We start from the raw sequence: 15,757 nt of genomic DNA on the forward strand, positions 1-15,757 counted from the left end.
TTCTACGGCTTCCTGCCGGCCGGCACAGGGCGGGACCCGCTGCGCCCCGGCCACGCCTGCTCCCCGCCTCCAGCGCCTCCCCCGCGCTGGCAGCGCCGGGCCTCTGCTCCGGAATTGCCGCTGTTGGGAGCTCCGCTTCCCCGGCACAGGGCGGGCCTCAAGAGAGGGGGCTGGGACCGGGAGAGAGACCGTGCTGGCATGACACCCCTCACCCCACAGCTCCTGAGCCCCCAGCTCTGCGCCGTCACCCCCCAGCTCCGCGCTGTCACCCCGAGCCCCACAGCTTCCCCGAGCCCCCAGCTCCGCGCTGTCATCCCTCACGCCATGGCTTCCCCGAGCCCCCAGCTCCGCGCTGTCACCCCTCGCCCCACGGCTTCCCCGACCCCCCAGCTCCGCGTTGTCATCCCTCACGCCATGGCTTCCCCGACCCCCCAGCTCCGTGCTGTCACTCCTCACTCTACAGCTTCCCTGAGCCCCCTGCCTCCAGCTCCATATCTGTCACTCCTCACCCTGAACCCCTATCTCCATGCCTCCCACCCCCTTACCACAGCTCCCCAGCACCCTCTGGCCCCTCACTGTAATCCCTTGGACTCCAAAACATACTTGCACACTCTCCACAGCCCGACACCCACCAGCCCCTCGCGTCATCCCCCTGACACCCTGACACCCATCAGCCCCTTTGCCGCATCCCCCTGGTGCCCAGCACCCACTAACCCCCCGCCACATCCGTGTGGTGCCCAACACTCACCAGCCCTTTCACCGCATCCCACCAGTGCCCAATGCCCACCAGCCCCTTCACTGCATCCAATGGGAGCCCAATGCCCACCAGCCCCTTCATCACAAAACCCTGGTGCCCAACACCCAGCAGCCCCTTCACCTCATCCCATGGGTGCCCAACATCCACTAGCCCCAGGCTGCATCCCCCTGGTGCTCAGCACCAACAACCCCCTTGCCAAATCCCTGTGGAGTTCAAAGTCCACCAGCTCATTCATACCAGCCCCTTCAAGCCAACTAACTATCTTGCTGCAGCTCCTGGAGCCCCTCACTCTCAAGTGTAATCATTATTCAATGGAAGTGCCCCCTTTCTGTGGCCCCTACAACCTGTGCCAACCAGTTCCCTTGCTGCAGCCCCCTGAGGCTCAACACTCACCAGCCCCCACCCTGCAGTCTACAAACCAAGGACTATTTGCAGAATGATTTTGAATAGTGAATAAAATTTGAACAATGTGGTGAATTCTCCATCTCTTGAAGTCTTTATAGCAAGACTGGCTACTTTTCTAATTGAGATGCTATAGCTCTGACAGAAGTTATGGCTTGATGCAGAAATTATTGGGTGAGGTTCTTTGTGTAATGCAGGTCAGATTAGATAATGATTCCTTTTGGCTTTAACAATCTATGAATATCTTAATCTTATCTATAGCAGAGCTGGTATTGTACTATAATTGGAAATGACTGTCTAGGGAAGAGTACTGCAGAAAGGGATCTGAAGGTCATAGTGGATCACAAGCTAAATATGAGTCAACAGTAAGCAAGACACGGGAAGTAATTCTTCTGCTCTACTCTGTGCTGATTAGGCCTAAACTGGAGTATTGTGTCCAGTTCTGGGTACCACATTTCAGGGAAGAGGTGGACAAATTGGAGAAAGCCCAAAGCAGAGCAACAAAAAAAATTAAAGGTCTAGAAAACATGACCTATGAAAGGAAGATTGAAAAAATTGGGTTTGTTTAGTCTGGAGAAGAGAAGACGGAGAGGGGACATGATAACAAAAGTTTTCAAGTACATAAAAGGTTGTTACAGGGAGGATGGAGAAAAATTGTTCTCTTTAACCTCTGTGGATAGGACAAGAAGCAAGCGGCTTAAATTGTAGCAAGGGAGGTTTAGGTTGGACATTAGGAAAAACTTCTGTCAGGGTGGTTAAACACTGGAATGAATTGCCTAAGGAAGTTGTGGAATCTCCATCACAGAGATTTTAAAGAGCAGGTTAGACAAACACCTGTCAGGGATGGTCTAGACTCTAGATAATACTTAGTCCTGCCAGAAGTACAGGGGACTGGACTAAATGACCTCTCAAGGTCCCTCCAGTCCTATGATTCTATCATTATATAAATATGGGGTAAGGAGCAATCTTTGTTACTGCTGTATGCCGTAAACAGGAACCTGGTATTATTCATTTCTTGGGGCTAACTTTGTAATGCAAGAATCAGAGCCAATCAAGGATTAAAGGAAGGGAGAACAGAGAGTAAATATCTCTCTTCTGACTCCCTATTCTACTAATAACAGGGGAGCTCCCACTTCTCCTGGGCTGACATGGTGAGCCTTCCCCCTCCTCTTGCAATTAGCTTTAGCCTCTGGAGCTAGTGTTCATGAACTACACCAGTCACACTGGTTCTCTAGTGTGAATAATTGAGCATCTTCCCCAGTGGCATTTGAAGCACATTCACCCCTGTACTCCACTCTGGTTCCATGGCCTGCTGGAGAGCTGGTGGCTCCTACATAGGGACATGAGCCCAAGTATGTACCTGGTGCAGTTCACAAACTCCCCTGCTACCTGTCCTTTGTGCAGCAAGAGGGAGATCCTGGTGCACATTTATGTAGGGTGCCTCAGGTGCCCTTCTTCCAGCTTCTCCAGTACCTCTTACTGAGGTTCTAGCTCCACTTTTCCCTACACCTCCTCATTTATGCACACACCCCATCCATGGGCCCACAAAGTCGTGAGACTTCCTTGCCAACTTTGTCCTGGCGCTGGCTAAGATGGCCATCCATCACACCAGAAGAAGGAAGCTGGATGGTGGGGTGCTCTGCGACTGTGAGGCCTGTTTCTGATCCCTTGTTATGTCATGCCTGCGAGCAGAGGTCTTCTGGGCAGCATCCACCGACTCCTTAGACACCTTTAAGGAGCAGTGGGTGCTGTTGGGAGTTCTCTGCTCAGGCTGCCCTTCCAGTTCCCTGATTTTTAACCTTTAATCATAACTCCTGGCCCCAAAATTTACTTGGGTTCAATGGCCCCTCGCCACTAGTTAAGGGCCATTAGCTTTGGGCAGTCTAAGGTCCTCTTTCCAGGGCCGCCCAGAGGATTCAGGGAGCCTGGGGCAAAGCGGGTGAGTTTGTACTCACTGGGCAGCGCTCTGAGTCTGCAGCGGGGGGGGGCCCTTCACTCACTCCGCGTCTTCTGCAGCACTGAAGGGCCCCCAGCCGCCGAAGACCCAGAACGACCGAAGGGCCCCCTGCTGCCAAAATGCCGCCGCCAGGTGAGGAAAGAGATTCTTGGCCAGGGCTCACGGGGCCTGGGGCAAATTGCCCCACTTAGTATTCTCCCCCAGGCAGCCCTGCCTCTGCCCCCCAGTAGCCATAATAGGTTGGAGCGCATTCTGGATGAGGTTGACTGGGCAGAGGGCTGGGAAACAGGGCTGCTGGGCTCTACTTCCAACTCCCAGAGCACAGCCTGAAGGGATGGGGGTGGTTCCTAGGGCAGAGACCAAGGAGCTTTGGCACCCATACTTCCGAGTTTGGGGCCGCAAAGTGACTGCCTAATGGAATCAGGATGATACCCATCCAATTGAATATTTAAATATATGTAAACTAGTATGCAAAATAGGTGGCGGCGGTGGGGCTGCTGGGAAATTGTTGCTCCAGTCCTCAATACACTGCCCTGTCCTAGGGGCTGACTCTAAACCAGCCCGGATGGATGAGCAAGAAAACTGCCCGCACCTCCTCTTGAGTGGGGAGCGGGAGCCAGTGGAAGGACCACGCCCCTGCGGCCGCGGAAGGCGGGCAGCGCCTCCCTTTCTATAAGACCATGTGACGATGACCCCGCCCCTTGTTTCCGGTGGGTAGCGAGGAGGCGGAAGTGAAGCGGAAGTGGCCTTGGGAAAGCGCCGGGAGTGAGCGGCTGGAGTCATGGAAGAATGAGCGCGCCCCCTGCCCTGCTGCTCTAGGGCGCCATGGAGACCGTGCAGCTGCGCAACCCGCGCCGGTGAGGGGCTTGGGGTGTCGGGACTAGGGGTTGGGTCATGGGAGGTTGGGGGGTGAAGGAGGTTGGGTCGGTCTGTGGGAGGCGGCGGGGACAAGGGGGTGGGTCGGTCGGTCTGTGGGGGGATGAGGGGATGAAGGAGGGTGGGTCGGTCTGTGGGAGGCTGGGGACGAGGGGGGTGGGTCGGTCTGTGGGAGGCTGGGGACGAGGGGGGGTGGGTCGGTCTGTGGGAGGCTGGGGACGAGGGGGGGTGGGTCGGTCTGTGGGAGGCTGGGGACGAGGGGGGGTGGGTCGGTCTGTGGGAGGCTGGGGACGAGGGGGGGTGGGTCGGTCTGTGGGAGGCTGGGGACGAGGGGGGGTGGGTCGGTCTGTGGGAGGCTGGGGACGAGGGGGGGTGGGTCGGTCTGTGGGAGGCTGGGGACGACGGGGGTGGATCTGTCTGTGGGAGGCTGGGGATGAGGGGGGTGGGACGGTCTGGGGGGGATGAAGGGTTTGGGTCGGGATGAGGGGATGTATGGGTCGGTCTGTGGGAGGTGGGGGAGGGAGATGAAGGCGGTGGTGCTGTGGGAAATATAAATAAAACACCTGCCCACTGAAAGGTTAAATCATCTAAAATCAGCCCAGGTTCGTAAGTGACTCATCCTTTAGATATACCACGTTTTCCCAGGGAGAGCAGGGAGCCGTGGGATGGGTGACATAGCAACCAGCATCACAGGACTTTTCTCTTCAGGCTAAAAATCCTCTGAGGCAGCATGTGTCACTTCAGCTTCACTAATATTGGTGCGTGGACCATGCTGCAGTGGGAGTGTTAGAAATTCATCAAGAAGGGATAAAAACAACTGAAGGGAAATAAATGTAATATGTACAGAGCCCAAGTATAATAATTATGTGAATAAATGATAAAGGACTGGGGTTATTAAATACATGGCAGGGTAATAAACCTTGCATCCATTAGGGATAGAAGAAAAAGAATTTGATAGTGGAGTGGTAAATTCTTATGTTTGCTCCTAAGGTAAAGTTTGCAGTGGCTAGGGCAAGGTGTAGGCGTTTGTTCCTTACATATCTGTGGAAAGAGGTGTCTGTTTTATCAAGTAGGCTGTGTGTGGTTGCATTATGGTAACAAGTTTTCTTAAAGAGGGATTAGATAAATTTAAGAGTAAACATGTGCTGCATCACATTTGCAATTTGTTCAGGCTAGTAATTGTGTTATTTTAGGAACCTTAGTGAAACCCCAAGTCATAGAAAGCTAAGAATAGGATGAAGCTAAGAGACTTCAAGACTTTTCAGTAGGTTAAATATTACACAAGAAAGATGCAACCTGGAGTAATTGCAAACTACTTAATGTAAGTGTGGTAAGTAGAACATAAAAATGGCCATAGTGGGTCCATCTAGCCCAATATCCTGTCTTCTGACAGTGGTCAACGCCATGTGCTACAGAGGGAATGAACAGAACAGGTGATCCTCAAGTGATCCATCCCCTGTTGCCTATTCCCAGCTTCTGGCAAACAGGGTTTAGGGACACCAAATCTTGAAAACAAAAGTTAAGCCACATGTCTTTCAGCAATGATACTGCTATATAAGGCATCTGTCTTATGACCATCAAAAGGGTATGTTAAAATTGTGACTATGTTCAGGGTGGTAGAAGATTCAGAAAGTAGTCGTCTTGCCCTGAGGCATTTACAATCTAAATAGACAACCAAAAACACAGTGGGAGACCCAAAGAAATGTTCTATAAGCCCCTTTTAAGAATAAGCACTTAGAGCTCAAGAAGGTAGGCACTTTAAAAATACCTTAGAAACAATTCTGCCACACTTGTGGTGGCCGTTGCGGGTGATTGTTGTGGTAACTTTCTGTTTCCATTAATGTACATCTCTTGTGAGATTGCACACAGCTTTATCTTTTAGGTTAGATCTGCTTGGTCCACATATTCTTAGAATTTTTCAGTGTTCTTATGTCCATTTGTAAGATGAGGACCTTGGACAAAAGAGGGGGAGAGATGGAGACTAGCTGTAGAAGAACACAACCAATGGCAACACTTTGAATGAATGAGGAACATCAAATTGCTTTAAAGAGAACCCTAGGGGGTAGAAACCTGGAATATTAAAACATTAACTGTTTTTTGTTTTTTTGCCACTAGATTAGTTTAACAGTGGGATCAGGCTTGCAGAGAAGAGAATTTGCAAAAACAACTTTAGCATAATCAGGCCTCCACCCTTTGACGCAACCCTGTCAAGTTGTGGAAAAACAAATGGCTCAAACCTTTTCTATTGAAAAATGGAAGCACAAGTCTTGCACTCAAAAAACAAAACAAAAAACCCCACCTTTTGTACTAAGAGATGTCAAGTCTGCTGTCAGGTTGCTTTTTTAATTGGTTGGGGGGGGAAATCAGATGTTTAATTGCTAACGTCTCCTCTTAATAATAAGTTATATATCAGTAAAGGTCACTATTGCATGTATATTTGGCAAAAAGTGAAATTATGTTAGTTCTTTGCACTCCTGGCTCTTCCATTAAATGGTCAAAATGTTTAGTTGTAGTGCAAACTAATTAGCATGACAAGATGTTTATTCTTAACAGCTATGCACAGAACCGTGTATACTGTTACTTATGTTCCTCAGTGTTCTTTATCTTCTTTGTGTCAGGTACAGCAATGTCTGTTGGGTGTGAAGACGAGTTATATCTTGGGATTTCAGTGAAACCTTTGAATAAACCTGTTGCCTTCCTATCATTTCACTGCAGGCTGTACTTGAGCAACCCGAGATAGGGGATGTTTTAGAGGCATCTCTTCAATTGAATGAAGTTTCAGTTTGTCAAAATGCTATCGGTAGCTTGCAGCTGCTTCTAACGGTATATTTGAATGATGAACTGAAGAGGCAGCTTCCTTTGTTCTGTGGCGTAGATAGCAGTTGTTTTTTTAAATGATGGAGTAACATTTCTACTAGTAGAAATGTGTGCATTTATTTTATAACTCTTTATGCAAACGTTTAACTATACTTGACCCATATTGCAGTGTTCATGTCCATACAGTAATGCTGGTTTTATGGCTTCAACTCTCTCTAAAAATGTACACCGATTTTAAATGATTCGGCTCACTCATCATTGATTCAGAGCTTTTTAGTTAATGATTAAATAAAACTTGAATTTCTGAATTTGTTCGGAATCTGAGTATTCTGGTGGTGTCAGTAGAAACAGAAGTTAAGTTGGCTTCTAATTAACTTGTGTAGTGCTTGGATTTTCTAAAATTCTATCTTGATACTTAATGGTTGGGTCTCATACTAGATGCTTTTTTTAGTATAGTATCTGTCCTTTAGATTTCCACATTTCACACTGCTTGGAAATTGTGACTTATATGGTGATTATCTACTGATTTTTTTTTCTTTCAAACAAGTAACATTCTGTTGGTTCAATGCTTATCTTTGCAGAGAAGCTAGTGACTACTTTCAGTATTTCGCCATTTCCTGAGTCTGCTTGTTTGTAATATTTTCTTCATTTCAGGAAGCCATTGTACATAACGCATGTGTGTACTGCTTCTGCTATATTGCTTTTGTATATAAACATAACAGAAAATGAGCACAGCGTGGCTTCTATTCCTGGTTTACAAAATCTTAATCAAAACTTCTTACATTTTTTAATAGCATCTGATGAGCCACCTTAGTATCACAAATACAAAATCTATATTTGCTGTCTTGATGTTTAGTAACTCCAGCCCATAGAAGCCATCAGATATTTATTTGTAAGTTGTAAGCATACACACGTGCTTCATCTTAACCTGGCTCAAGTGTGGGAATCAAAATTGACTGATAGTGGGGGATCATGCTTGTCTTTTGGATCCACAACTGAGCTCTTTTGGGTTCAAATGGAGGCCATGTATCTTTTCTTGTGTCTATTATATGTCACTTAGTGGATTGTAAAGGATAGGTTTTGAGAGCTTATGTCCTTAAGGACTGTTTAGAACCTTGTAGTGATTGTATGTAACGTACATTAAAGGTAACCTACAAAGACTAGCTTTGTGCTTTTCTTGCTGCTTTGTGATGAGTGAGAAGTTTGTTTGTTTGTTTGTTTTTTCTTCAAATTGAATGAGCATAGGAATCTTTAACAAAGGCAACCTTGCTCCTAAGTGTTTCAACTATAGGAGACTTAAGCAGTCTGACTAAAAATCACTTTCTATCTTGGTTAATGAGATTTCAGTTTCATTGTTGTTGGGTTTTTTTATGCCATTATCCTACCAGTTCTCCAATCATTCATAGTCTTCCAAGATGTACAAAATCTGAATTTCAAGTGTGAAAAATAAGCAAGGAAAAAACCTCCCCCAAACAAACCTTTTCTTTATGCATCACAAAGCATCAAAAAAAAAACAAAAAAAAAAACATGAAAATAAATTTAACAAAATGTTTGTGTGGGTTCTTGGTACAAGCTTTTTCTAAACTATCTTATGCCACAAGACTTCGAGCTTGTTGAAGATTTGTTCAATAAGTGTAAACATCATGATGTTCAAATGGTGTGGAAATGATCCTGAATATATTCTGATACTACTTACTGTTTCCTGCCACTGAGAGGAAATGTAGATCTTTGTGCTTGATAAAACGCTGCCCTCCTGTAAGACTTAGACCTTTTGTAGTAGTAAGAAATAGCAGTACCTGGCGGTCTGATTGTGCTAAATGCAGTTTACTTCACACTACATCTAACCGCTGTATTTTACTCCTCAAGCAGATTAAATTTTATATTAAGATAAAATGTATTTTTGTCAAATTGTCAGAGTTGCATGGTTTAAAATGAGTTTTACTTAAAGTTCTGTTCTCAGAAATAACCAAATTACAGAATCTTAAACTCTTTCATTTCTACATCTCTGTATATATCCAGGCAGCTGAAGAAATTAGATGAAGATAGTTTGACTAAGCAGCCAGAAGAAGTATTCGATGTACTGGAGAAGCTGGGAGAAGGGTGAGTGTCTTATACAATGTGCAGAATGTAAACTTGTCCAAGAACATATACACATAATGGCTGACTATTTGTGAAGACCTGTGGTGTGTTTTTTTTTAACAGAGAACTTTTTGTGAGGCAGGTGGCATTTTGAATATAGTGCTTGTCATTGGAACACCTACATCTAAGCTCCGAGTTGTGTAAACACCAATTTTAAATTGAGGAACTTTTAAATTTAAAAATGCTTGAATGGACACTGGAAATAAAATGTACATTTTTCTAGCTTAAATGTAATGTGTCTCATTTGATGACAGAGCCCTAATATAAACAAACTTTTTACTAGATAAAACAATAAAGACCGTATCAAAACTGTTTTATAGACATACCTACTGCTATTTCAGTGTCTCCATTCAGTGAATGGGACTGTTGGCTTTGGAGCTGCATTTTTAAGGATACTTTTTAGCAGGGATCTCATTGTGAATCAAGTAGACAGAAAGAATCAGCATTCTCACTTGAAAGTATTGGGAATCGGAAAACATAAGTAGTTGTAAATTGTCTAACTTTTTTATCCATTCTTAATCCAAATATTAAAATGTAGAACATAAAATAAGTAATAGAAGAATTAAATTGTTGAGAATAAAAATGACCATTTCAATTGTTGGGCGTTACACACAGTAACCCTTTCATTTTCCTGGTTTTTAATGTACAGGCTATAGCTAGAAAACATCACCTCCTTACTGAAGTATAAAAAGCCGAAATTAATTGTAAATCCAGACAAAGAGGCAAGCAAAAAATATCTAGCGCTAGAATAGCAAGAGTGGGAGGCATATTTCCCCACAAAGTGTAGGAGGGAAAAAAACATACTTCCCTACTCCTAAGTGGAGAACTTGAAGAACTGTATTAACATTGCTGAACATTGAAAACTGAAATTAAATGTTCTCCTTTTCATCTTAGAACCTCTTGTTGGAAGTTCAGTGTGGTGTAGGAGGAAGATGCTAACTAGAAGAAACATAAAAGTTGAGGTTAGCTTGCATTCTGATACTCAGGCACTTCTTTTTAATCCTATCCTGTGCCTGAATAAGATACTTTGAACAAATCATGAGACTGACAACTTCTGTAAACTCAGTAGTCTATTTCAAATGAACCCATGAAACTGACACTGCACTTGTGCCCAGTAACAATATCTAGTTCTGGCAAAATGGATGGACTGTAAATTCTTACTAACTGGCATCCAGTTAAACAGTTAAGTGCTGTGTGAAATTCTGAAACTACAATAACTGAATACAATGTTGAATTCTAAACCTCTGACAATGTACAGACTTATGCTGGAAAAGTATTTTTTTCCATCAAGATAGCTGGAACATATTTGGTCTATTTGAATTACAGTATACCAGTGGAGACAGACAACTGTGTTTGAGACAAGATTTAGGAATAGTTATAGTAAACACTAATGCTGGCGGAAAAGTTGGTGATAAAAAATTGAAAGCCTCAGAAAAGTTAATTCTTATGGCTCTTTTTATTTATTTATAATTTTATAAGAAATTAAAACTTATTTATTCTAAGCCCTTCTGTCTCAAAGTAAATTTCTTATTCCGATCCTCTTGTTCATTGAAGCAATAACTGATTTAATTTTGGGGGTGAGAGGGTTATCCAAATACCTTGATTTTGTAGAAAAACATAATATTGGAATGTAGGGGCAAACATCTTATTTCTTTTTGTCTTTCTAATTTGCTTATCTTGGAACAGCTTGTACAGTGTTTATTGTGTAGTGCTGTGAAATACAGAGACTTTCTTGGCTACGTCTCCACCAAGCCCTGCAGATTTCTCTACTTTAGGGTCAGAACCGTGTCTTGTGAAAAGCCCCTATGTTACCCTATTTTTTCCTGCATCTTTGAAACGATTGCAGTGCTTTACTTCAGTCTGAGATAATCTGGACACCATCACTGTACTTCATGAATTAGATGGATATAAGTGACGGTTTGGTTTACTTCCCTGTTGCCTGCAAGTTTGCCATGACATCCATTCGTTTCTCAAGAGTTATTGTGTATGCATTATAGGAAATCGTTGCTGTACCTTATTTGCAAATGGATGAAAACATAATTTTAAGCATGCAAAATATGAAGCTTCTATACCATGTGCCTATATATAAAAGTATATAGTATTGCCCAAGATGGTCTAAAGCTTTGGGATGAGGACTGTGGTTGACAGCTTCACTCCTCTGGCACAATGAAACTCTCAACAATAAGAATAAAATTCGTTGTGTGGGAGATAGAACTTTCTCAGGCACCGGTCCAAGACGCTGGAATGAACTTGCTCAGACGCTAAGGACCATCATAAACCTCACCACCGTCCATTCCAACATCAAGGCTCACATTTTTTCACTTTGCCTTCTCTAACATAAACATATATCAACAGATATATCTTATATTCGAACAAACAGACAGAAAAATCTACCAAAACAAGACACTCCACTGCATATATTTCTCCCTCTGGGGAGAGGATGAGAGAACAAACAAGTGGCAGATGTATAGTCATGTTGTTCAGTTACTATGGTGATGAGCATGATATAAAAACCTATATAGACCAGTTTTTACTGCACTTCAGTTAAATGTATATTGAAAATAGTTTAGAGAAATGAGTTTGCTGGAGTTTGGGTAAAAAGGTATTTTTAAGGTTATTGGGAATGTGGTGATTAGCATCTTTTCTATGTATTTCTCATTGTTACTATAGCACCAGGAGCCTGTAGATTAACTGAAGTTTTGCAAATACTCCTGTTTTATTATGTCCAAGTTGTATGTGGTGTTCAAAAAATCAACTATTAAGATATTCGTAGTAGGAGAGGTCATTAAACAATGTTCCTTTTTTCCCAGATTATGATGCACCTCTAAGTGTAAACCAAAAAGTGTGCCAGTTTTTAACCTGTTGTATTGCTTGTATTTAGTATTTCACATTTTGATTGTTACAGATCCTATGGCAGTGTATTCAAAGCTATTCATAAAGAAACAGGTCAAGTTGTTGCAATTAAACAGGTTCCTGTTGAGTCTGACCTCCAGGAGATCATAAAGGAAATATCCATAATGCAGCAATGTGATAGGTAAGTGCCTGCAATGAATCCCACCTGCAACCCCTTAAGAAAAGTATTGCATGGGATCTGCTTAGCAGTTGAATCTAGGAAACACTGTGCTGTTGCACTGTCTGAGGTGGACTAGCCAACATTTATCAAAGAAACATGATTTACATTGAGTTTTTTTTTTTTAAATGTTCTTAAACTGGCCTCTCCTCAGTCTAGTTTAATAGACTTTGTTTACAATAAGTGCTATTTGGAAAACCGAAAGAGAGCAGGCGATGTATGCATGATTTTTCTCTCTCTCTCTCTCTCCCCTCGCCCCTCACCTTAGTGTGCCTCCACCAGAGTTCCACTTGTGTGTTTCACTTTGCATATGCACAGGCTAGTGAATTCTTACATAAGAGAGATTCATTCATAGAGCAGAGAGTTTATTTTTGTTCCTTTTATAACTGGTCCATTTTTGACAGCCTTTGGCTTCTTTCTAAAGGACAGAGGGTCATTCTGATGATCTGATACATTAATATATAGAGTAGGTTATTGCTTCTTGGGCAGCCAGGCAGCAACTGTAGATAAGATAAACTGACCTATTGTACTGTAAAGACTTAACTCTTATTAGATAAGTAAAATGCATTATGTCTCAGCATTAAATTGCAGAACTGGGAGGAATGGTTGTTATGGTATTTCAGAGGAAATCCCCAAATGGAGGATCTGAGCATTTCCTGCAAACTCTTAATCTTGTAATATATTCAGCCTTAAGTCTGGGATCCCAAGTCTAACCCTGAACTCTTAGCATCTTTTTTGGTTGTGCTTTATATTGTGCTCCTATTTATAAAATTGCTTTCATCAACAGTATCTGACTCGTTTTCTCTAATTTTCCATAGTCCCCATGTAGTCAAGTATTATGGCAGCTATTTTAAGAACACGGACCTGTGGATAGTCATGGAGTACTGTGGAGCTGGATCTGTGTCTGATATAATTCGATTACGAAATAAAACAGTAAGTCCTTTCCCCTTACAATCCATATTTATACAATGTCAAGCTTTAAGTATCCAGTCTTAAATATTACATATTTTATATTACATTAAGTAGCTTTGTAGTAGTCTCTGCATAGTTCTTTGGCCTGATTTTTTCAGAGCATCCAGAGCTCTCATTAGCTGTCCTGTGAGCTGCAAGCACCCAGAACTCCTGGAAACCACAATGTTTAACTAGGTAGCTAACTTGATCATTCAAGATAATGTAATTGCAGTTTGAGTAAGTTTTCTGATTAAAATGATCTGTATGTCTGAAAAAATAGAATCCTGATTTTCAGTGCTGGGCTTTTTATAGCTGACCTTGTCTAGTTACAGTGGTGGTGTAATAGCAAGTTACCTGTGAAAGGGCCATGTACACACAATACATGAAGGGAGACTGTACTGTGTATAGATAATACTGTATCTTGGTAACTGAAACTGCATAGAATTTTCTGCTAGTTGGTATGGGAATCTTGTATTTGTATTTCAAGGAAATGTTGGTCTTCGGCATGAGATACCAATCTAACTGCTTTTTTTTTTCTTTAGTTGACAGAAGAGGAAATAGCTACAATAGTACAAGCAACCCTCAAAGGACTAGAATATCTGCATTTTATGAGGAAAATACACAGAGATATCAAAGCTGGAAATATATTACTAAATACAGAAGGACATGCTAAACTTGCAGATTTTGGGGTAGCAGGCCAACTTACAGTGAGTAAAATTGTTACTTGGGTTGTGTATGTACAAATTTCTCATTCAGCCTGCAGGTACAAGTGAAACACTTACTGGAGAGAGTATGCTAAATTCAATTGTTTGGCACTTACATGAATGCAGTGCACATGCACTACAATGGGGCCCAGAGGAGGGACAGGCAAGCTGACACTCTGGCTTTCTTGTTCACAGAACTAAAGCACCAAAACAGTTGTGTGTAGAAGCACATACTGTAGTAACACCTACTGTTTTCTACTGAGTCCCCACACAGTTCTGCCAATACATCTCAATCCTAATGTGCAAAATTCCTTATTTCAGTCTTACTGAGTAACTTTTGTGTATAATCTTTAGGGACAGTGTTATTTATTAATGAATAGCTGGCAAACTTGTTTCTTCTGCTTGCCAAATAGTCTGTTCTTCTGCTCCCCCCCACCCCCCCTTCCATTTTAGGATACCATGGCAAAACGGAACACAGTTATAGGAACCCCATTTTGGATGGCTCCAGAAGTGATCCAAGAAATAGGGTATAACTGTGTAGCAGATATCTGGTCACTGGGAATCACTTCAATAGAAATGGCTGAAGGAAAACCACCATATGCAGATATTCATCCAATGAGGGTAAGGACTGAGGCTTCTTCAGATATAACTCTCTCGCAGAATGCAGGTAGCCTCTGTTGGCAGTTAGCTGAATAAACATTTTACAAGATGCTATCTAGCTTTTTAACCTAGAGAAAATGAGCAAGCTTTTTTTAATCTGTGCTTTTTAATATTTAGTAAAATGAAAAGAAAAAAATCTTCAAAGGAAAATCTGCCAACTTGATTCTTTTATGTCAAGGCATGTGAAATGACCAGGTTTGTTCAGAATATGCATGTGTGGAAATGGGTAGTCTTGAGTTTGATCCAAAGTGAATCTTTTTATCACAGCCACCAGTAAACACTATTTTTCATGGTCATCATCATAGCTTATTGGTCCAAAATCTCAGCCAAGATCTAGTGTTATCACTTATCTCAAATAGTTCCTCGGGAGTACAGCACGTTGCTAGAGGGTGCTGTGTCAGTCGGTGCTCCAGTCTTTGCTTAGGGTCTCCACATTCACCTGTGGGGGGGAGGGGGTCCATTCCTCTGCTTTCACTTGGTCATATTGTTTCCAGTCTTTGCCATCCTAAATTTTACTAGATTTAGAGTACACCAATGTTTTTGTTTGAGGTCAGTTCCTGTAAGGAGATGTTCTGAAGGAACCAGGTTCTCAGAGATCATTGGTAATTCCCACCATTTTGTTACTCCATTGCTTTCCACTGTGGTATTTTAGGTAAGGGATTTTTCAGAGGCAAAGCTCTTTTGGGAGTTCCACCTCTTGAGTGGTGGAATGTGTCCATACAGTGGGTATCCTGTATTATGCACCTGTTTTTCTCTTTCCTTTTTAGTAAAGGACTTTTAATGGTTTAAAATGGCAAATGTCCCCCTCTACGCAAAATAGTGGCTTTGCCATAGGAGGAAACGCCGGTGCGGTGTACAAATCTCTTGCCCTCTTTGGAGGGGAATATACATAGCATTGGCATAAAGACTTGAGAAGCCACAGAGGGTTTTGGTACAACAACTTTGCAAGTGTCTGTCCCTATGCTTTGATCAAATGTTTGTCTGTTCTGTGTTTTTATCTTAAAGATTTCCAAAATCAATGAACACTAGAACAATACTTATTTTATTTTTATTATCAGGCAATTTTCATGATTCCTACAAATCCTCCTCCAACATTCCGGAAGCTGGAAGTCTGGTCAGACAACTTTACAGACTTTGTAAAACAGTGTCTTGTGAAAAGTCCGGAACAAAGAGCCACTGCCACACAGCTTCTCCAGGTCTGGTATTTGTTACCCGGGGTGCTCTCAGAGGGTATCAGAGGGAGTTCTTAACTAAACAAACTGCGGTGCAGGCAATGAGTATTTGTGCAATTTGAAATGTTGGGTTTCCCTTCATGCTTCCCCTGTACAACTTCTACAGTGTAAGATCAAGTTGTGTGAGGTTTTTAAACCTTTAGTTTTTTCCCTAGAAATTAGAACATCTCTTGCTTTCTGTTCCCATACTCA

At 42.7% G+C, this 15,757-nt stretch overlaps 1 protein-coding gene across 1 annotated transcript in view; it reads left to right on the forward strand.

Moving 5' to 3' along the window:
* Positions 1–3,847: 3,847 nt before the first annotated feature.
* STK4 (serine/threonine kinase 4) overlaps positions 3,848–15,757 on the forward strand; it is a 73,531-nt gene continuing 61,621 nt past the window's right edge. The window contains exons 1-7 of the mRNA XM_054045501.1: positions 3,848–3,973; positions 8,829–8,909; positions 11,854–11,982; positions 12,837–12,951; positions 13,512–13,676; positions 14,127–14,294; positions 15,392–15,529. Of these exons, the coding sequence (XP_053901476.1) occupies positions 3,942–3,973; positions 8,829–8,909; positions 11,854–11,982; positions 12,837–12,951; positions 13,512–13,676; positions 14,127–14,294; positions 15,392–15,529 (828 nt within the window). The 5' untranslated portion in view covers positions 3,848–3,941. The remainder of the gene's footprint in view (positions 3,974–8,828; positions 8,910–11,853; positions 11,983–12,836; positions 12,952–13,511; positions 13,677–14,126; positions 14,295–15,391; positions 15,530–15,757) is intronic.

Source organism: Malaclemys terrapin, chromosome 12 (assembly GCF_027887155.1).
Source record: "Malaclemys terrapin pileata isolate rMalTer1 chromosome 12, rMalTer1.hap1, whole genome shotgun sequence".
Classification (NCBI taxonomy): Eukaryota; Metazoa; Chordata; order Testudines; family Emydidae; genus Malaclemys; species Malaclemys terrapin.